Source organism: Mus musculus, chromosome 9 (assembly GCF_000001635.26).
Source record: "Mus musculus strain C57BL/6J chromosome 9, GRCm38.p6 C57BL/6J".
NCBI classification, from domain to species: Eukaryota; Metazoa; Chordata; class Mammalia; order Rodentia; family Muridae; genus Mus; species Mus musculus.
Window position 1 is genome coordinate 36,888,392 of NC_000075.6, and position 23,143 is coordinate 36,911,534.

The window sequence follows — 23,143 nt, forward strand, 5'->3', positions numbered from 1 at the left end:
ACATACACATACACACACGAAAGAGAGAGAGAGAGAGAGAGAGAGAGAGAGAGAATGAATTGGGAGGTAGCTTAGTGATAGGGCATTTACCTAGCATTTTTCTAGCCCCTAGGTTCAAGCTCTGATACCACCAACCCAACCCAAACACCTAAAACACTCTAACCCAATTAGATATCATAGAGAAAAGAGAGACTAAGGGCAGTTCCAGTATAACCACAATTCACCTAGCCTTAAAGGTGGGCTACAACAAGAGTCGGGGTGTCATAACTTGGAGAGTGAATCTCGGGGCAGCAGTTATTCAGTTGCCCCAATCACAGGCATGCAGTAATGTAGGTTCCAAATTGCCTGACTTTTTGGAAAGAGGAGGAATCTCATATGTTTAGATGTGCAATGTTATGTTTGTGCAAAAATCTTTTTTTAAGACTTATTTATTATATGTAAGTATATCATAGCTGTCTTCAGACACTCCAGAAGAGGGCGTCAGATCTCATTATGGATGGTTGTGAGCCACCATGTGGTTGCTGGGATTTGAACTCAGGACCTTTGGAAGAGCAGTCGGTGCTCTTAACCGCTGAGCCATCTCTCCAGCCCCCTTGTGCAAAAATCTTAAAAGCAACTGATTGGAGCAAACCACACTTGACCTGAGCAGCTCTTGGTGGCAACTCTGAGTGATTAAGAGATCAATGTCCCAGAGTAATCAGTTTGCGCTCCAAGCCAATCTTTCAGAATGCAAGCCCCCTGGAAGGGCTTCATTGCTCATAGTTGTATTCCTGGTGTGTAAAGCAGAGTCCAGGACAGAGAGGGGGTTTAGCAAGTGTGTACTGAGCAGGTTGCAGGCTGCCAGTCATTGCCGGCATCCAGCCTATGTAAATCAGGAGAGATACTTCTGGGTTGAGAATATTTTTTTTAGTCCTCAGCAGGATTTGCAAGCCTGAAACGGTCTTCCTGGTGGACTGGGAGTCAAGGGCAGAGCTAGACTGAACAGGTTCTTGGATCCTAATATCAGAGTTTGGTTTTAAGCAAAGGGAAATTCACCCTACCCCACCTCCAGTATCTCCTGTCATTATCACAGGGAATGTCTCTTTGGGTTGGGTAGCATCTAGATTATGCAGACAAAGCACTTGCTGCCTCCTGAGAACACAGCCACCCACTCCACAAACCCCTCTGAGTTAAGAGCGTGGTTGAAAAGATGGCAGCCCAGGATGGAAAACCTTGCTGGAGAAGAACCATGTTAGTCCAATGTCTTTGGGTCACGTTTCCTGCTGTGTGCTCTGCAGAATCCTTAATATATGGGACTTGAAAATAGAAAGCAGAAACAGTAGCACATGAATATAAGGATCAACTAAACAGTTAAACAGGCTCCTTTCCTGCAGGGCTTTTCCCAGCCTTGACTATACTGATATGCAGCGCACACACTGTATGGTATATTTAGCTAAGAATGTTGGGCTAATTTGGTTATTTATTTCAGCTAACAGTATCCAGGTAATTAATTTGGTCATGGAATTTCCTTTTCTTGAATATATATACATATACTTTTCTTATTTGTATGTTGTAAGTGCCCACATGCATGTTATGCATGTTACATGCACTATGTGCTTGCCTGGTACCTACAGAGGTCAGAGAAATTTTATTCTGACTCGAGTTAGTGCTGAGAACTGAACTTGGATCCTCTCTGTGAGGGCAGCAAATACTCTTAACTGCTGAGCCATTTATCTTCAGTCCTTTTGAACACACACACACACTCTCTCTCCCTCTGTGTGTGTGTGTGTGTGTGTGTGTGTGTGTATTCCTTGGAAACTTCTGCTTAAAATGATGACAATAAAGTCTCCCTGAATTCTCTCTTTTTATGTTTTACTTTTTGAAACAGGTCTCACATATTCCAGGCTGTATTCTAACTGGTTATATGACCAGGATGGCCTTGAATTTCTGATCCCCCTGCCTCCATCATAAGGTTGGGACAACATATGTGGTCTACGATGCTTAGCTCTTCATCTTTCCAATTTGGGGAGGTGAGGTTGTAATGGGCTTGTTATCAACTTGTGAATCTTTTGACCCCTTTGGCATTCTTGGCCTGACTTTCAGGAGTGCAGAGATGACCTGGACAGACCCTGCCCTAGACATAGTGTCAGAGTTAAAGCTGCAGCTCAGGCTACACCTCTTTTCAGGTTCCAGTAATTTCTCCCAGTGGGACAAAGGACAATAGGCATTTGAGAGAGAGGTGCAGGCTGTATCAGCACCCACTTGGATGATAAAGTCCTAGGGCAACATACAAAGGTCTAAATGGGAGGAAGGCTGAGTGAGCTCTCACCTGCAGTACAGGGAGCTGTCAGGAGAGGGCAGTACAGAGCTTTCTGTCCTCTCTATGCTCTTAGAGATAGACAACACACAGGCAGACGTGTCAAAGTGCACCATTCGTCCCTCCAGACAGGCTAACAAGTCACTCCAAAAGCCCTCTACTTCGTCGCTTTCTGAGGGTGGTCCTTTCATTGGGATGTATGCTGGGCCTCCAGTTTCTGTCTGGCCCAGGGTCCCACTGAAGCCCTAAGGGACCTCTAAGGCAGTCACAAGAAGAGAGAACTGTGCATCAGTATTTCGGTAGGTGATAAGGTTTACTGAAAACTCGTGGCCACATTCAGTACTGGTTTGGTGGATACATCAGAAGGAGGTTGCGTAACATTAGGCAGGTGGAAGGGGCTAGGAGGGAGATGTAGACATGTGTATCCATGTGCACGTATGCACACATGTCCGTGCTGAAGAAGGGAGCTTGTCACGGTGCTGAGTGGAGGAATTTATGTGTGGATGTATGTACTTTAACAAGAAAAATGAACCAGAAGAGGAAATGTTTTATCCCATTGTGGGTTGCAAAAGTCTCACGCCAAAAAGCTTGCCTTTCCTCTAGGTATGGCATCAAAAGGGAGTAAAAAAATGATTGGATCGCCCAGATTATAAATAAGGTTATTTGTTTCTCAAAAATCCCTAGTAAAACATTAAATATCAGCTCTTTTGGGGGAGAAATACATTCATTTCCGGGAGACCTCAGAAAAGTGACTATCCTTTTGCTCCACCCAACCAGGTAGAGGAGGAGAAGGCTCAGAAGGTCGCAAGAGTGCCCTCTGGTTGAGCCAGATAGCCATTCACATCCTAGCACTGAAGGAGATGGCCAATGCACACTTACAAATGAAGGAACTGCACACCCATCACATTAAACCCAACGGAAAACACACGTGTGGTCAGTCCTGTCTTTCACAGCCACAGGGTGGGAGGGGACAGGAGGAGCAGATGCCAAGCATGGTGTGTGTGGATCAGCTGGGCGCTATATCCCCTGCCATGTTGAGTCCTGAAGGTAAGAGCAGTAGCACCTTCTTCAGACCCTGGCTTCCCATTGGGACAATGCTTCTTTCCAATGTTTCTTCTGCCTTCTCTGGAGAATAGAATGAAGGAGGAGGCCAGAAGCTGGTAGTGCCAGCTTGGGAGCAGAGGGATACCACGAAGACCTGTGGAGTGGAAAGAACCCCTAAAGGTTTATGGAGGGGGCTGGGGTCTCTGAAGAACTCCATCTGAGGGTAGGAACATCTAATAAGACACTATGGTCCTATTGTGACAGGAGCTATGTGATCACGTAGGGACTGCTGGGATCCCCAAAGTCATCTTAATATGGCTCCTGATCCAGGTTCTGCTACCTGCTTGGTCCTCGAGCTGACCCAGATGTAGAGTTGCTCTTAACCTCTTCAGGTTGGACCCACCTACAATGTATTTCCAAGAGAGGAAGAAGGAGTCTCTTTGGTTTCCTTCCCCCTCTCCTTATAGTCCATGGCTGCTGTGCCAAGAGACAGGGTCCTGGTAGGGTAAGTTGGAGCCCTGTGCAGTCCACGTTCCACTCTGATATGAAGGGTGTGGTGTTGTCTCAGGCCCTCCCACTCCTCTGGCCACTGGTTATGCATTTGGGCTCCTTTCTGTCCGTGAGTGTCTTTCAAGGGAGCTCAGATTCTCCTGGGGGAAAATGTTAGACCCCTTCTTTCTCATCCTTCCCTCCCAAGTCTGCCCCTTAGCAAAGGTTCGCTCTGCAAGCAGCGCCTGTCCACCTCACAGGGCAGTGGCTTGTAAACAAATCAAGTCTTTTTCCATGCGGAGCCATGGGTGTCATCTCTGGTATTCGGTGAGTCCAGATCTCACGCTGTCTTTCTTCTCAGGCTGTTTGGCTGGCCCCAGCAATGGAGTGCTCTGTAGTCTGAGGGTCTGGGACTAGGTTTTCACTGAAGCTTGGTGGTTGGAAAGGAGCAGGGTGTCTCCTCTGCATTTCTTCAAGCTATGATTCGGGGAAGCTAGGGCCCAACTTTCTTAGTGCTGCCTGCCCATATCTCCTCCCCCCACCCTGAACCCTCCTGATGACACTCCTTTCCTGCTCGGTGACCAGCGCAATCTGGGCTGCCTGACTACTCCAGGGAGTCACTGTGTTCCAAGCCCAGGTCGCTGACATTCGTTGTCTGTAGCTCATCAGCCTCCTCCTCTAGCTCCTCCTCCTCCTCTTCCTCCTCCTCCATATCATCTTCATCCTCTTCTTCCGTGCCATCCAATGAATCATCATGTGCAGCCATCATTGCCTGCTGCATGGCCATGGTGGCATTGTCTGAGGACAGGGACTGCAGGTTGTCCAAGTTGATGGAACCTGCATGGGAGAGGACAAAGGTTAGGATGAGGCAAGGACTGTGGCTTGGGCCCAGCAACCTTAGTGATGGACAGGGTGGATGGGCTGGCTTGTGGGATGGTGGGGCCCTTGTCACCAAAAAAGGTGTAAGAGCACCAAACCCTGAGTGAGACAATCCACCGGCATGAAGCTTTCTATCCCTCCATTGCTTAACTTCTGCACCATTCCAGGCAGCAACACTCCAGGCTACTACATATTCAGCATTCTCTATATAAGTATAGAAAGCACTTTTTAATTAATTAATTAGTTAAAATTTCCAACTACTTTGTAAAGCAGGAACTCTGAAAGGAATTCTGAAGTGGAGGAAACTGAGTCTTGTCTTCATCTTCATCTTCTGCTAAGTCTTGGGTTCCAGATACTGTGTCACCACTGCTAGCACTGGGATTTTCTGCAGACTTGTCCAGCACCACCTCTATTTATTCCTAATCTACCTCAACAGATGGCAACACGTCACAGAGGAACCTGTGTACAGCCATAGGCATGCAGATATGCATGTGCACGGGTGTCTCCACCCTAGTGCCCACACAGCGATCTTCAGGGGCCAACCTCAGAAATGTCTCGCTGATTAAATTATCCATTGTTTACCATGAAACCAGCACGTTGGAGAGCAAGTATGGAGGGTGTGATAGAGAATCTGGAAGAACAAAGCTTCCCTTGGCCTCTGTTCACAAGCCAGCTGCCTGCCTTGGTATTTATAGATGGCCTTGCCCTTGGAGAGCTAAGTAGATAGTGTCTGTGCTCAGAAACTTGGGAGTATGAGGAGCAAGGAGAAAAGGGCTCTTGCTGAGCAACCACTGACTCCAAGGACCACCCTCTCCCATTCCATTGTGAGCTTGCTTTAAGTTTGTTAAAACTTACATGAGAGATGAGCGTTGTGGCTCATACTTGGAAACCTAGCACTAAGAGAGCAGAAGCATAAGGATCAGAATACAAGAATAGCCTTGGCCATATGAGGCCAGACCACATGAGATCCTGCCTCAAACAAAACAAATCACAGATAATAGCAATAACAAAAACAAACCAAAAATGTGCACAGAACATCCCTTCTTAGTAAGCTCTCTCTCTCTAAAAACAAAACAGAACAAAACACAACAAAACAACCTGGTACAAGCACTGTGGAAAGTAATGACAGGACCCTGGGGAAGGAGACATTCACCCTTGAATCTTTGCTTTTCGGGAGCCCCACCAACCCCAACCGAGGGCATCCTTAGGCCTGGTCTTACCATCAGGGTTCGTCCCTGGGGTGCCACCCTGCTGTTGCAGAACCCCAGCAGCAATGGAATTGGGCCAGAATCTTTGGGTGGGCCGGTGCTGAGACTTGATTTTCTTGGCTTTGGGAGCAGGATCTGGGTTGCTGGCATCAAGCATGGGCTGCAGGATGCGCCTCCTGGCATTGATGAACCTGCCCAGGGGTGATGGGGAAGACCTGGTTAGACACCATCTGGGCCGCATGGATAGTGTTGGGGTGAGCAAATGTGACATTTAAGCTGCTCCCCGCAAATGTCTGTAGGCAGGGGTACTAGTCTACAGGTAAGAAATCCTATGCCCGAGGAGTTTGTGAATTACCCAAGGTTTGGTGATCAAAGACTCTGGGAAGAATGCATGAGGAGCTGTCAGAAATCCTTACTCAAGATCCACCAGAACTGAACAGAGAAGGGAAGGGCTGTGGACACAGTCACCAACTTTTGGACTTATAACAGGGGCCTAGCTTTAGGGTCTAGTACCTTCCGTCCATCCTGACCAGAAGCAGACAAGGACACCCTACATCCCTGCCAGTTCAGGAAGGCATCTCTCCCTCCTCATTCCTAGCTTACTTTGTAAAATGTTTTGGTTTCAGCATACATGGAGTTGGGTAGACCAGATAACCACTGCTGGATTGGATGTGCCTTTGGTATCTGATGTAAGACCCTCTGGTCTGTCTCTGCTAGGCTGGTGAACCCAGATTCTCTAGCAGTGGTATTGTTTTGTTTTGTTTTTCCCCCTAAACTCATTAGGTTTCCATGGATGTACTTGACCCAATTTCCCAGCAGAGGGTGCTGTGAAGCTGCAGTTGAAGGCCAGGCCAGGCTGACTCCAGCTCCTTGTATCTGGCCTGGCAGTGGAGCTGAGGCTGAGGCAGGTCTGGGCACTCTCTCTCCTCTCCCTGCTCAGAGTTCCCTAGCCAAGCATGTGCTCCTGGATCTGAGAGCCTGTGGGCAGGTGATGCCAACTCACCAGTTGTTTACTTGCAGAAGGGTGAGGTTTGTCTGCGCGGCAATCTGCCTCTTCTCATCTTCAGTGGGATAGGGGTGCTGAAAGGAGAGAATGGCTAATGAGGAATTGTGGGCATATGGAGGCTAGATTGTCCTGGTGTTCATACCCAGCACATGGACACAGCTCAGGAATGGGGAGCCGGAACCGGAAAAGGGCAATGTTTGCTCTTGAGGACAATGCATCTGGAGTGTACACAAGAAGCTCCCACGTGCCTTCGACTCCCCCAGCACAGTGCCACACAATGGGGACCAGGGCGGTTTTTACAGTCAGTTCAGTATTGATCGCAAGGCACTTTCCCCTGACTCTCACTTGATTCCCCAGAAAGGCAGGCATTCTCAGAGCTAGGATCAACAATGGTCTTGAAAGCCCCCAAAAGGCAGTACATGGGGAAGGGGCATGAATTAATACAATCTAAATTACTTGTTATTTATATCTACTATGTATCCAGATTTTTCCTAAGAATTTGGAGAGACCAGATATATACAGTGGTACACTACTGCCATAGGACCTTTTAATCCTTTGCAACGCTTCCATACATTTAACTTCATTTAATCAAACATATTAACATTGTGAGGTGGGCCAGGCAGTAGTGACACACACTTTTAACTCCAGCACTGGTCTATAGAGTGAGTTATAGGACAGTCACTCAGATGGTCCTACCACCTCGGTTCTTCAGACTATGGCTCTGCGTTCCCTTGCGGAGGGCTGAGTGGTACAGATATCTCCTACGGTCTTGCATACTCTGGTCTGGCCTTGATTACACATTTATTCCCTCTCTTGAACCGCACTTCATGAGGACACAGTGCACATTTAAGAATGTGTCTGCACCATCTTTACACATAAATGACCACTGATAGAGGAAAACAAAGGCAAAATTGGAGATGCTGAAGTTTCGGCGCTGAGCACCGTAGAAATGTATGGAAAGGGAATATGAAGTGGCCAGAGCCACAGGAAGATGGCTGAACTGAGTGACATTAAAGAAAGGAAAAGTCTGATTGGGTGTGGTGGCTCATGCTTATAATCACAACACTTCAGAGGTGAAAGCAGAGTGATCAGCCTGGCCTACAAGAGACTCTCAAAACAATATCCTCCCCCCGCCCCACCACAAAAAAAAAAAATCACAAAAATAAAACAAACAAAAAACCTACCTGGAATCAGAAACAAAAGAAAGGGAGAACCTAAGGAGGAGGGTCTGGAGGCCACTGAGTGTGGAGCCAGACAACACTGAGTTAATGTAATTCTGGGGCTTTCTGAGGCTCTGGCACAAGTGCCTCACAGGCAGTAGGCATTGGGAGAGTCTAAAGAGACTATGGATTAATCCTAGAAACAGAGAAGGAGACCTGGAGGTCTTGGGCATAGAGCGCCAAGCCATCCAGCATTCTCAGACCAGGATCTTTCTTTCTGCTCCTGTTGCTAGTAGACAAGAAATGCTTGGACTCTTTAAAGTCCCAGAGATTGGGGCTCCCAAACTAGCTCTATTGTGAGACCTCAGGCATGGCATTTAACAAGACGTTATTAAGTTATGTGATGATTAAATACTTGCAAAGAGTTTGTACGGTGAGGATGGGGTGACTTGGGCAAGATGTTTAAAGCTCACAGAGGGAGCAGTTGGAGTATTGCAGCCTTTGAAGTGCTGGCGTTAGCAGTGACAAAGGAAAGCAGCCTCTTCAGCTGGCCTCCATGTCCCTTGACTAAAGCAATCAGGATCATGTGTTGTTTTAATTCACACCTCTGACCCTGACCACCACACCAGGGCATCTGATGCTGTGATTCATGCAATATTAAGAGTCTAACAAGAAGGAATGAACACCAGAGTTACCAGAGCCAATTTCATGCTAATTGGAAGAAGGCCACAAGGGGAAATGTCAGGCCGTGTAAGGGTGAACAGGCAGGGATCCTGGTGATATTCCCATCCTACTTCACAAGGGTCACAGGAAGGAGCTAAGCCTTCCTATCTATGGCTGCCAGAATCTTTCCCTGTTATCTATGGAGGATTGGTTCACAACCCCTCATAGACAGCAATATCTATGGATGACCCATTCTCATTCCATAACATAGCACCCTATTTCCATACAGCCTACACATCCTACACAGACCTGGGAACTGAGCACTATGAAAACTCAGAGGAAAAGCGTATATGATGGCCATATTCTCCTTGGTGCCAAATATCATCTCTGGATTACTGACAATATTTCAGATAACCATGTGGAAATAATCATTATACCATATTACTTAGGGAAACAATGTTAAGAAAAAGAATCTGTATATGCTTAGTGCAATTTTTTTCAAGTGTTTTCAATCCATACTTAGTTCAGACTGCATGACATAGAACTTACAGGTATGCAAGTTGACCACACATGTCCTCCATTACTGATCTACTACTGATATCTCTTCCCTCATCTTCCCACTGAAGACATTTCTGAGTGCCACTGAAACTGTCACAGAGCAAATCCTCAGGGAGGCCTTTTCAGCTTCCTTAGGCCAAGGTGGTCATCAAGGCCTCTGAATAAGTGCATTGTGCTCATAATACAGGGACATCCATAGCCAGAAGGAAACTATGGACTACCCTTAGGCAGGAACTCTGGCTCATAAGAAGTTATCTCAATAGTGCCCAGACCAGTCACAGGAATGGTCCAATTATGGTGTATGAGTATACAAGTCAACAGACACAACAAGAAGGACATATGGATGAGGTTGGTTCTTGAGCAGAGTTGGGTCAACAGTTTACACAGGCTGGATGTCTGCTGCTTCCTGAGTGCTAGAAGTCAGAGACATCTGAAAGTTAGGAGTTCACAGCTGAAAGGTGGAGGTGCGAGCACCTCCACTGTAGGTAGTGTGTACTAAGGCTCTTTGGGTCATAGGAGAAGAGTGGGTTTGTTTTGTTGGGGAGGATGCCTAGGGAACTGGGGCCTCAACTGGGCTTTGAAGAATACCCAAACTACTCCAGTAGAGGAGATAGAAGCCTTTAAGGCAGGAGCCTTATACCATGACTTAGTCAGATGAGCATCTCTTCCCCTGTAAGGACCCCAGAGAGGGAAGTCTCCTAGCCTACTATGGAAGAATGATGCTTCTTGTCTCTAAGGAGTCTCTGCTTCTGGCACTGAAGGATTGAGTATCTTAAACACAGATTGACATATTTCCACCTTCTTGAATGAGTATGGCTCAATATTCATAGATTGTTATGCTATAGATGGGATTTTTAGATCTCTTATGAGCACCCCTACTAACAGGTCCCACCACCTCTCTGTCCCAGCGTACCACCTCAGGAGGCACAGGGTGGAGCCTGTGGATGAGTAGAAACAGTTAGCCCAGCTTTGGGAACAGGTGTGTGGGCCAGAACATTCCTGGCACCACAGTCAAGTCCCGGGGAGCAGTCCAGCTTGTACACGCCTTAGACCACATGACTCTTGAGGACAGAATCAAAATAGTCCTGGCTTCTGGACAGACCACAATTGAGTCAGGGCTACTTTTAGCACAACTGGAAAGGCTTGAGTCCAAGGACAAGAGAGGGAGTGAAATGAGATCTTAGGAGATGAGCATTGTCCCCTGGAAGCTGTGCTGTGATCACCAGCTGGAGGAACTCTGCTGAAGGCCAAAAGGAAGGGCCCAAGCTGCAGCTCCCTCCAAGTGAATGAGTCTTCCTTGAAAAAGGTATAGCCCTGACTAGCAAAGTCAAGATCCTTCTCAGTGCCTGCCTGAAGACTTCTACAACTGGGCAAGGCTGCTTGATGGTGAAGAGCGGTTGAGGAGCAGGTGGAGTCTTGTCTCACTCTCTGGTCACCGTTGGGCCTCGGCTACTCATTCTGTGTCTTTTGTCCTTAGCTTTCTCTGGTTAAAATGGAAGTAACTTCAGAGTGATGTACAGGCTGACAGAACAAGAGTGTTATATCCCTACTGATGCATAGCAGCCTCTCAGACTCCTTCAGTTGAACACTCAAGACAAGGAACTTGAAGAATAGGCATTAAGTAGGTGCTTTTTGGCTCCCTCGCAAACTAACCTAAAAAAAAAACAAAAACAAAAACAAAACTCCTCTGCAGCATTCCTGATTCTGCCCTTTATACCTCCACAACTCTTGTTTCCTTGGATTCAAAGGACACTGAAGTAGCTTCTAGTTTGAAGAGTGAGCTCTGGTCAGAAGAAACTAATCCAGCACTGGTTTTTTGTATCTCTGGCAACTTCTTTCATTCAAGGTTACCCTGTGATGACCCTCCCACCTCCCTAAACCATGTGGATCTCACCATGTGGTTGATTGGGTCACAAAGGGAGCTGTGATGTGGGGAACATCAACCTGTGGGTATCAGTGCCCATACTGACAGCAGACTCAGTAGGGAGTGGGCTTCCCTTTCCCAGACCTGCGCTAGAGCCTACCAAACCTTTCTTGCTTTCCCCCTCTTGGCAACCATGGGCTTGTTTTGGAGCCTTCAATCTATGGGAATGCCACTGCTCAGGAGGGCCTGGAACCCAAAGGGAGGTACCCAGTAGGGGCAGAGCTTTGAAATGACCATATGGTGTCACATCTAACATGACACGGATGCCAGATGCACCCTGATTTCAGAGATGATAGAGCAAGCAAGCAATCATGCAAGCAGACAAGTCATGCATTGCTTGACCGAGGCAAGTGCAGTTAGCAATGGGAACTCTTGCCATGTTTAGAATGCTCATTCTTTCTTGTTTTTACTCCTACCCTTTAAAAACACAGAGAATTACAGAGAGCTAAGCAGCACAGCATCACCTACTGCCATACAGCAAATGCTCCATACTCATCCACCCCTAGGGCAAAAGATGGGAGACTGATCCCACCCTGGGAGCTTCATCTACTTCCTTCCAACCACTCTCCCAAAGGCAAATTTTTTATGAAAATCACTTTCGTACTTTTCTGTAGGTCATTCTGTATGTCTGCCCTGTAGCACAATGTCTCAGTTTTGCCTTGTTTTTGTTTGTTTGTTTGTTTGTTCATTTGTTTTCTTTGAGACAGGGTCTCATGTCGCTCAGCCTGGTTCTGAACTCACTGCATAACTGAAGATGACCTTGGACTTCTGGTCCTCCTGCCTCCAACTCCTGAGTGCTGAGATTACAGCCATATGCAACATTTTGTCTGGGTTTCAAACATTATACTGATGATGTTACTTGTTCATTCACGGATTTGAATGGCTGTAGTTATTTGTTTTTGTTACTCTATAGGTTCCCACTGTGAAAACATCCTGCCTCCCATTTTGAGTCTATAAGCTGTTCCTTCTCCCTCTGGTTTCTATTTTAACGCATTTATCACACTGTAATGAGAATGGCTCTTCTTAGCTTGCTTCCATGCCTGTTCCTGTTCATCTTTAGCCCACGCACTTCTCTCCTTCCTCCATATTCAAGTGCTTCCCTAGACTGCCTTCCACTATAGGGATGATATGTTATCTGCCACCCCAAAGAGATAGATTGTCAGTTTTTTGAGAAAAGCGACAGTATATTTCTCTTTGTCTCCTTCCCATCTTCATAGAGGATGGCTGACCCACTCTAAGTGTGTGGTGTGTGCTTGTTAAATAAATTTATGTGGAGGTTTGGGAGGGGGTGTCTGCAGGTACAAAGGAGGATGGGCAGCGATTCTCTGATTCAGACTCCTGGGAATTCTTCCTGGAGGCAAGTCACACTACTGCTGTTTCTTGATTGATTGCTGACCATTTGAGGGGCAGGCAGGAGAGGATACGTAACAGTCTAGCAAGATAACCTGCTTCTCTAGAGGGGTCACAGAGATGGTCCTGTGGGTGTGGGTGAGAACATAGTTCTACATGGTTTGGATCCTGGATTTGCCTCTCCGTACCTCTAGACCTTGGGCATTTTTTTTTCCTCCTGAAAAGTTAAGAAATCATTCTACTAGCCTCAAGGTACTTAGGGTAATATCTGCCATATTCTGTGTGTGTTTGTCAAAAAGAGATTAGAGAGGGAAAGAGAAAGCTTTGGATCATCACGTGTGCTCTTGCTCTGAAAAAGCTACAGGTTGCCTGTTGGCAGTCAGCTGGAGCCCCATGCCTTCTGTGTAGGTGTTTCCTTTCTCTGAAGGGCTTCCTTTTCTGCACCCCTGAGGACTGCTCTAGGTCTTTGTACATGTATGTTTTCTCCTAAGCAGTATCTCAGGTTTCTCAGGGATTCTGTGAGGTTGTGTATGTCTTATGACAGTTTTAGAGGGCATCTCTGAAAGCCACTAATCTTCTGTGGAGTGCCTTGGGCCTCTCATGCCCTGACATTCAGCCATCCTCCCTCCGGAGTCAGAAGGCAGCTTCTCTGGTCCAGTGAACGGTGGGTGGGAGAACAGTCTCATGCCATAGCAGAAATTTGAGGCCTAAGTTTCCTTGGCATCAAGAGATGGGTGCAGCGAAGAACACAGCCAGACAGCTTTCTGCCTCCCATTTTGGTCATGCTAAGGTACCATGTGGGTCATCAAACTCCAGGTCAGAACAGGGATGAAGAGAATTTCATGATGAGAACACTTTGAAGGGAGGGGTTAGTCCCTCTGTCAATAATAACTAAGATTTAAGACAACAGTTAAAGATGATCACTTGAGAGATGATTGCCACCCCAAACAGACCATCCACACCCCACCCAATCCCAAACAATCCTTAAAGTCCATTGTAAATGTCAGTTCCTCTCCCTAAGCCATGCATCCTCTCGGACTGGTCTAAGTCCTGGGTACATGTGTGTTTTCTCCTAACCAATGTCTCAGGTTTCTTAGGGATGCTATGAGATTGTACATGTCTTATGATGCACTTCCAAATTGCTCAGAACCCAAACAGTCCTAGTGCCCAGCCTCTCCTTCTGGAGCCCAAGATGGTGCAGGTGTGTAAAAACAACAGTGCTATGGCTTGGGGACACGGATTGGCCAAAGGCCCCTAACTGGTCTCCACTTGCAGGTTATCCAATGACTTTACTATTCTGAAAAGACTGGGGAACTGGGCTCTACAGTGCCACCTTCACATGTCACTTGGGGTGCAGGGTGATCTCATGGTTCTGACAGCCTTTCTGTTGAATGCCATCTGTCTTTCTATGCTTTCAAGCAGATTCCTATAAAGTTATACAGAAATCTATGGGAACACGTCCCACCTGTTGACAATAGTAACTACCCCCGTTGAATACCCACAAAAACTGGCTACATTTTACTACTTATAATATATAGAATGCCCACTATGTACTCACTATGTGCTGCCAAAGCACCTAGGAGTTAGGCTTTGCTCTCATGTCACATATGAGAAAAAGAATCTCAAGAGAGTGTAACAACCAGCTGTAGTCATGCAGGTAGCCAGGGGCAAGTCAATGGCAGGGTCCATAGTTCCTGTATCTTAAACCAGACTAGTCCATCTCTGCTGCTAGCCATTTGCCAGACACTGTGCCTTAGAAGACATTACCAATCATCCTCAATACAGAGTTAGAGTTGTCAACTTTACATAATCTAGAATCACCTGAGAAGACAGTCTTAATTGAGAAATTGTCTAGATTAGGTTGGCCTGTGTATGTGTGTGTGTGTGTGTGTGTGTGTGTGTGTGTGTGTGTGTTCAGGGCGTGTTCTCATAAGACTCAGACAACTATGGGCAGTACCATTCCCTAGGCATGGGGTTCCAGACTGTATTAGAAAGGAGGAAGCTGGGCTGGTGAGATGGCTCAGTGGGTAAGAGCACCCGACTCTTCTTCTGAAGGTCCAGAGTTCAAATCCCAGCAACCACATGGTGGCTCACAACCATCCATAACGAGATCTGACTCCCTCTTCTGGAGTGTCTGAAGACAGCTACAATGTACTTCCATATAATAAATAAATAAATAAATAAATAAATAAATTAATTAAAAAAAAGAATTTTTTTTAAGAAAGGAGGAAGCTAACAAGCAAGCAATCTACCTCATCTATTTCTCTCTGCTTTTGACTGTGGATATGATGTGACTAGCTATTTAAAGTTCTTGCCTTGACTTCTTCATAATGATGAACTGTAATCTGAAGTCATAAGTTGAAATAAATCCCTTTCTCCCCTAAGTTGCCATTTTCCAGGATATTTAACCACAGCAACAGAAACAAAATTAGAACAGCAGGCACTGCTCTATCTGCTTTACGAAGAGGAACTAAGAGCTAGGGAAGCTGACTGACATGTTGAAAGCCACAGAGCAAGTGGGACCATTGCAGGTCTATCTGCTCATTTCCTGATGCTCTGTTACTGTGTGTACAAATCTCTCTCTCTCTCTCTCTCTCTCTCTCTCTCTCTCTCTCTCTCTCTCTCTCTCCATGTCTATGTATGTAAATATGTGGAGGTCAGAAGACAACCTGTGGGAGTTGGTTCTCTCATTCTACCCTGTTTGTTCTGGGATTGCCCAACTCAGGCTATCAGGCTTGGTGGCAGGCACCTTCCATGCTAAGCCATCTTGCTACCTTTTTTGAAGTCTCCCATTCACTTCTCAGTACTTCTCATACATCCTAGTCTCTTGTACCATCACACAGTCAGGATTCTCCATTTAGGACATCCAGGCCCCTGGGTCTTCAAAATCAAATTCCCTGAATATGTCTTTGATAGTATAAATACAACATTCCTTGCAGTATTGAAAGAGACAGGGCCTAGGAAATGTAACACAACTTCTAGATCTTCCTCTGGCAACCCATTCTAGCTTGACTTCTCAAGATATCATGTTAACAAAGTGTTCTCCACCAGAGATAGACATTCTTTACATGCAACTAGTCTTAGCTGAATGGAGAGTAGAATGGAAAGTCTGACTTTGAACTAATTCATGGTAAACTGGGAATGACTGATGACCTCATGGCCTTTCCACAGGTACCTGCTTCTCACAGTATAATTTAAAAATGGACATTTGAACAGAGCAAGAAGAGAAAGTAGCAGAAAACAAGAATGAACCTTATGTCACTTTGTTGATTTTTCAGACCAAGTCATATTATAAGGACCTCCAGAGGATACTGGAAGCAACTGAAGCAGTAGCTGAGCCTGTGTCAACTGAAGTATCTCACACTTATGTTCTATCCTCACTACAGCCTACTCAAGCTGGATGCTGCATTCTTGTTTTTCATCCGAGGAAATAGGCTTAAAGAGGTCAAAGAATTCATGCCAGGACCTCTAGCCACCAAGTTCTGTGTCCTAATCTAGAGACTGCAATCTCTCTGTAGAACACATCACTAGGGGGCAGGTGGGTCCTGCCAGTGAGCTGGTGACAAGACCTCCATGTACATAATCCCTTCAAGGCTTCGACCAGAGCCCTGCCCAGGAAGATGGTGGAGAATGCAAAGAACATCTGTGGGGTGATGGACAGTACCATCAAGGGGCCAAGGCAAATGGCTGGCTTTCATCTTCATTGCCCTCCTTGGCCGGGAATCCACTACAGGGCATGAGCTATACCTGGATGTTTAACTGTTTTCTCCCAGGCCCTGATCCTAGTATGCAAGGCGCTAGGGATGCAGTAAGATAGCTGGGAAACTGATGAAGGCTATCAGAAACTCTGCTAGATCCACAAGCATTCAAAGCAGTGTTCCTCAGCACCCAAGATGGAAACTGCTGAAGTGTCCCTCAACTGAGAAGGGGAAAACGAGATGTGATCTAGATATACGGTGGAGTGCTATCAGCCCAAGATAAATGGACCTTGACAATGTGATGCTAATTCCGAAAGCACTTCACCACTGAGCTGTGCCTCCCACCTCACGGTGGATTAAAAGAACACAGTCACGAAGACCATCTTATGATCTACTTGAGTGAGATTTCTGGAAGGTCTGATCCACAAAAGTGTGCAGTAGAGTCTAAGTTGTTAGAGGTTGGGGGTGTTGGCTAATGGCTGTGGGGTTTCTTTTGGAAGAAGGAAAACATCTGAAATTAGGCAGGTGTGATGATTGTGCAAGGGTGTAAATATACTAAAACCTATGTTATCATTTTTATTTTGCAGACAGAGTCTCTCTAGCCCAGGCTGCTCTTGAACCTGTGTAGCTGTAACTTGCTTTGACCTAAAACTTCTGCTCTTCCTGCCTCCACTTCTTCTGGGTGCTGGGATTACATGTATGTACCATGAAGCCCAGTATAGTTCATGCTGGGGATCTGTTGTGCTAGGCAGGTACCCTTTCAACTGAGCCACATACCCCACTCTGGAATCATATATATATTGAACGGTAAAATTTATGCTATGTGATGTTTCCATTTAAAAAGTCATAGAGAGGAAGCCTCTTTTGCCCTCTGATTTTTTTAAAAACCACATCAGGGTTCATAAGAGGCCCTAGAGCAAGGCCCTTGTCTCCGTGTGGCTGGGATGAAGGTGGGAGTGGGCGGAGCACAGCTGGGCCCTGGCTGCAAGCCACATCAGTGCAGCTGGGTCCTGGCTTCCAGCCACACCAGCCTGATGAACAGATGGGTGGATGTGAAGCAGCTTCACTCCGAGGTCTAAAACCTGAACCTGGGTGCATAAAAATCCCACAACTCTCCCACAAGTCTCTGGCAGAGAGGCTAGGGGCTCATCTTTGCTTTGCCCAGACTTTGGTGTGAGCATTGCATATCTGCTTCCTGAGATCAGTGTGAAGGCAGAAGAGCTAAATGAATGGGAGATTAGAACCCTGAGTCACACTGCTGTGGGTTCGATTCCTGTCTGGCCTTATTATCAGTGTGATTTTGTGGATCCTGAGCCTTCTCTGAGCCTCAGTGTTGTCATTGGTGACACAGGACAGTAGGACCTACCTGCCAGGGTGCTTGTGTGGATTTAAATGAGATGACATATAAAGTGTTGAGCATAGACAGGCTGCTGTGGGGCATGGTGGGTCCTGCTGGGGCATGGGCTCTTCTCCAAGACCTCCTGGCACACAGAGGATCATCAAGTTTAGGAATGGAAGTATGTAGAATTGCTGACAGCTCAGGGTGACTGACAGATATCAGAAGTAGCAGGGGTGGTATTACAGCCAAGGAGGAGGAAGGGTGACTTTCCTCTGTGGGGAGGACCCTCTTCAGGGGCTTCCTGCATGACGTGGGTTCCTGTAGACCTATTGCTTCCAGCTAGAGTTTAGCCTCTTTTGGCCGAAATGAAATAGCAAGAAAATGTCACCACATTCTGCAAGGACTGGAAACCAATAGCTAAGGATGGCAGTGTTCCCATATCCTTTCAGTTCTGTAGCTAAAATGCTCTGGGAGTTAACCTTTCACCTCAGTGCTTTCTATCACCCCAACATACACAGGAGGCCTGTGACAGGGGACAGAAGCAAGAGGAAAATACAGCTTCTGCCTGATAGGTCGGCAAGAGGAAAATCTAGTGTTTATAGAATCAAGAATCAAGGTGGCAAATTATGGGATGTTCTGTGTTTCACCTGCAAACTATCCACTGGCTTCAGACCCAGGCTGGGGATGAATGGAGCATTTTGTAGAAGCCTCACCAATCACATTTACCGCTTATCAGAAAGTCATCTGTGCTTGCTTCAGACTGGTGCATGCCATCTACACACGAGTCTGTGATTCTGTGACTTAATGAATAAACTATAGCACAAAACAATGAGTTATTGTTGCTAAGAAAACTATGTAGAAAGCTTTGGAAAATTTGAGACTCAAATTTGCTTTAAAATACTGACTTCTGCCAGGTGTTGGTCGTGCACACCTTTAACACCAGAATTTGGGAAGCAGAGGCAGGTGGATCTCTGAATTGCAGCCAGCTTGGTCTACAAAGTGAGTTCCAGGACAGTCAGGGCTACACAGAGAAACCCTGTCTCAAATGACAGAGCTAGAGAGAGAAACAGAGAGAGATAGAGAGAGGCAGAGAGAGACAGAGAGAGAGAGAGAGAGAGACAGAGAGAAAATGCTGACTCATTTTGATTGGGTGGGAGACTGGAATAAAGATCTACAAAGATCCTCTAACTAGATTAGATTCCCAAAGTCAGTGTTCTTACTCCACCTGACATGAAGTTGGAATTTGGAGATGTTTTATTCTAAGAAAGGCTTATGCAAGTAAAATGATACAGTTTAGTAAGAAAAAGATGTTGGCTCTCTACCAAAATTAGCAAATGAATATATGTATATCTTTTAAATTAACATAAACCTTGTCTTTTGGGTGGCTGTTCCTGTTTTAGCTAGCCTTTCAAATTAACCAGCCCCTAAACTAGTTGTGCTAACTGAGCTAGAGACAGAACATTTATGGTTCCTGGATGTCTGTTTGTCCTTCATTCCTTCTCTTCTCTCCTAAAGCTCACAGCCAGTACCTGCCCAGTATCTGGAACTGTGAGTGGGATTTCCCAAGAACTATAGCCCCAGGGTTGATTCTCGAAGCAACAAGGACAATATCACGGGCAATTTAGAGCTCAGCTGTTTGGACGAAGTCTCGAACCTTATCCTTCATTGCAAACCTTATCCTTCTTACAATCTACCATGTGAATAGAGAATAGAGAAGTAGGGTTGGGGAGATGGATCAAAGGGTAAAGTGAGTGAGGACAAGAATCTGGATCCATAGCACCCATGAAGAAGCTGGCTATGGTGGCTTACCTGCAACTCTAGCACCGAATGTTTCTTTTCAGACAGGGTCTCACTATGTTGCCCCAGCTGGCTTGGGACTTGCTACATAAACCAGGCTGGCTTTGAACTCACAGAACTCTGCCTGTCTCTCCCCTTGAATACTGGGATTAAAGGTGTGTACCACCACACCTTGCTTATAACCCCAACACTGTGGGGTTGGACACAGGGGGACCCTGGAGATTCCCTTGCAAACCAGCCTAGCTGCAACAGCAAGATGCAGGTGCTGTGAGAGACTGTGTCTCAAAAACTGAGAAGCATGATAGAAGGTGATACTGGACATTGACCTCTGGTCTCTAAATGCAGGCAGTATGAACTGCACCCCACCCACTGTGCAATCAATTCTCTCTCTCTCTCTCTCTCTCTCTCTCTCTCACACACACACACACACACACACACACACACACACACACACATTTTTTTAAAAGTAGACAAAATTTTGTAGAACCCAAATTTTCTTAAACAGTTTATCATGGGATGACTTTTTAGAACACCCAGTAAGTCCTGAGGTCATACACTGTGAATCAAGGCTTTAAGAATGACACACAGTCCCTATTCTTGGGAGGTTTGCTGGAGAGACTATGTAGGTCCACCCACACTTACAGCAAGCACTATAGGAAGGTTATTCTCAGTGTCAGAAGACAGCAAAATCAGCATGTACTTTAAAATAACACATCAGCCTCACACATCCCGCTCACCTCTGGATTTCACAAAGACTGGGATTTGGCCTTAAATAAAAAACAAACTTGTTTCATGATCGTGTAGTGGTACACAGCTGTGAATCTACCATTTTGGGAGACTATCGGAAAGATCATGAGTCTGAGGCTAGCCAGGCACCAAAGTAAGACGCTGTCTCAAAAGCAAAACCAACAAAATCAAGCCATATACAACTTTGCTCTTCATTCATTGTAGTAGAAGGTTCAAAAGGGAAGAATTTTTTTTTGTTTTGCGGTAGGGTCTTGCTTTATAGCCCAGGCCAGCCTTGAACTCATGCTTTTTCTGCCTCAGCCTACCATGTACTTGGACGTGTAGCCCCATCATGCCCGGTGAACAGCTCATTAAGCGATGATCTTATAGCTCTGATTATTTGTCCTCCCTTTGAACTTTCACTGCTCTGAGAAATAAATGCCACTGGAATTAGCACACTATAGAAGAAACAGTCCACACCTGATGTACCTGTCTTTAAGCCTGTCTTTCCTCTATTGTATCTGCTCTCCAGGAACTTTACTATGCTGTTCTTGATGCTCACCCATGGTCTGCAGAGGATGGCTACCAAGTGTACTCATTTGGATAGAGTTGTCTAGCCATGTTCCATTTACCCCAGAAGCTCTGAATTCTGACTTTGGAAGCCCAGTGGCCACTCCCACCTCATCTTTCAAGGCTACCACATGTAGGCACTGGTTGCAGGAGGACCATGCCAACATATGTTGCTTCCAGGATAGAGAAAGTATTAAATACTGGCTCTGCGCTTAACTCTCTTCAGAATGTTGGTCTTTATCATCTCTCATGTTCACACTTCCCCCTAACTTTTTGAGCTAGTAGTAGCAGCAAATACTCAGAAGACATTGGGCTCTGGATCCCACTTAGGTCTCCTCCGATCTGCCCTGTAGCTGATGATCCAGCGTAGCCCTTTTCTGAGGCCATAGTCTCTGCATGCAGAGTGTGATACCTGTGCAATGGGCTATTTATCACCCCTTGCTATGATTCCAAACCCCCAGAATGCACACACACAAATGCACACCTATGCACACACACACACACACACACACACACACACACACACTCACCATGAGATGCTGGAAGAGCCAAGAACGCATTATATTGGTGGCATGCTTGGGCAAGACTCCTCGTTTGTTCTTGGACTTCTTATCCTCATTGTCCAGGAGGGAGGTGAGGTCAAGGTTAACCTTCAGGGCACGTGAAGAAAAAAATCAGCATCAGCAGCCTGTGAGGCCAGTGGCTTGGGACCTGTTGCCATAGTAATGGCACACTTTCACTGTCAACTCCTTTTCCCAAGTTATTCTTGGGGCCCTGGGGAGGTCACCTTTTCTTCTCACCCCATACTACCCCCTCAGAGAATGGAGATGAGGCTTGGGGTGAGGGGATAAGGAGAAAGGAGATGATGAGAGAGGAAACAGCAGAAAAGGGTCATGCAGAAAGTACTGAAGAGGAGAATTTACCACAAACCATCCAGTAGTTAATTGCATTTCTGTGATACTTTACAGTTTGCAAAGCACTTTCCTTTCCCTCACCGTGGTTAATCCTCATCACAGCCCTGTAGGTTGGCTGTGATGGTATTAATCCTTCTTTTTTGATAAGAACTCAGGCTCAGAGAGGTAAGGAGACATATGCAAGATCACAGTTAATGTCAGATCTCAGGTGTCTGACTTCAGATCTTTCTAGAGATCTGACCTCTATATCCCTGAAGTGCAGAGTAGTTGGAGCTGGCGACCAAGCACAGGAAATGCAGGGTCCTTTGATATAAACTCTGGAGGCAGCAAAATCCCCAGAGCTGATAAAGCCTTGCTTAGATCCAGCTTCCTGTCCAGAGAGCGGTGTCTTAGAGGTGAAGATTAAGTGAGCCATTGGCAGCAGTGCCCAACATAAGGTAAAGAATCACAGGCGCCCTCCATTGCTCATGCACAAATACTCACACCTACACACACTCACCTGTGTATTCTGGATCTGGATGGCTCCCTGGGGGATTGCTTGGGTGACCACCTGACCTTGGGAGGTTACCATGGTAACCGGCTGATATAAGGCTCCACCTGAGGAGACAACCAGTTTTGGGATCCCCTGACATGGAGGTAAAAAAAAAAAAAAAAAAAAAAAAAGAAGAAGAAGAAGAAGAAGAAGAAGGCAAGCAGGGGTCCCAGTTGCTTGGCACTCTCATGTGAAGACTCTTGGGGTAGTAGCAGAATGTATGTCTGCTCCCCTTGTAGGAGAGGAGTGGGTGAGGTAAGAGATGATGTCCAGAAGGAAAAGCAGAGCTTTTGGTGGGAAGCAATTAGGAGGAGGGACAAGGCTTTACTCAGTCTTGAATGTGTGTGTTGAGGGGCTAGAGGGAATGTGTGTGGGAGGAGGAGGAAGGAAACCATGAGATTTTGACTTAAATTTGTTCCAACCCATCATGATCAGGTCTTGGTGCTCACCATGTGCAGAACACTTTGGTCAAGAAACTACCCTGGAAGTCCCTCCCTTATCAGAGGACACTCACTCATCCCAGAATTTCCTAGGAGTATCCCTTCTTCCCCCAAAATTCTTCCCACAATCCCCAGAACCGTGCACCAACCTGACACGACTTGAGAATTGACGGTTGTCATGGCGATGTTGCCCTGCTGGAGTGCTGAGGCTGGGACCACAATCCCCTGGGGGTTATTGGAGACTCCAGACATTGAATTGGGGGAATTCTGCAGGAGGTCCTGGCGGTAAGGGAGGGGTAGTTTGTGACAATCTCCCCAAGAGCCTAGATGCTTTTGTTCCAAAGTTTTCCCTTCCCTTCCTGGTACCCCCCCCCAACTTCTGTCCTCCCAGACACAAACCAGAAGGCAGTTCTCAGGACTTCTAAAAGGAGTGAAAAAGAAGTCTCTACCTTAAAATAAATAAACCAAAGGCCCCGTAATAGTCCTTCACTTACATTTCATTTCATTGGCAAGTAGAGGCACAAATGAATCCCTAAACCTGTGGGTCTCA

The 23,143-nt window shown here is 46.2% G+C and overlaps 1 protein-coding gene across 8 annotated transcripts in view; it reads right to left on the reverse strand.

Annotated features, from left to right (window-relative positions):
• Positions 1-2,587: 2,587 nt before the first annotated feature.
• Positions 2,588-23,143, reverse strand: part of Pknox2 (Pbx/knotted 1 homeobox 2) — a 256,364-nt gene continuing 235,808 nt past the window's right edge. For 4 of the 8 annotated variants that reach the window (XM_006510126.4, XM_006510125.4, XM_006510127.4 and 1 more), the window contains 6 exons: positions 22,743-22,872; positions 22,121-22,218; positions 21,238-21,357; positions 6,920-6,996; positions 5,929-6,107; positions 2,591-4,666 (listed from right to left, as the gene is read on the reverse strand). In XM_006510126.4, coding sequence (XP_006510189.1) covers positions 4,434-4,666; positions 5,929-6,107; positions 6,920-6,996; positions 21,238-21,357; positions 22,121-22,218; positions 22,743-22,872 — 837 coding nt within the window. In that variant the 3' untranslated portion in view covers positions 2,591-4,433. Of the gene's footprint in view, positions 4,667-5,928; positions 6,108-6,919; positions 6,997-21,237; positions 21,358-22,120; positions 22,219-22,742; positions 22,873-23,143 lie in introns of all 8 variants that reach the window. The other 4 variants (NM_148950.3, NM_001029838.2, XM_030244164.1 and 1 more) reach the window with 2 other exon arrangements.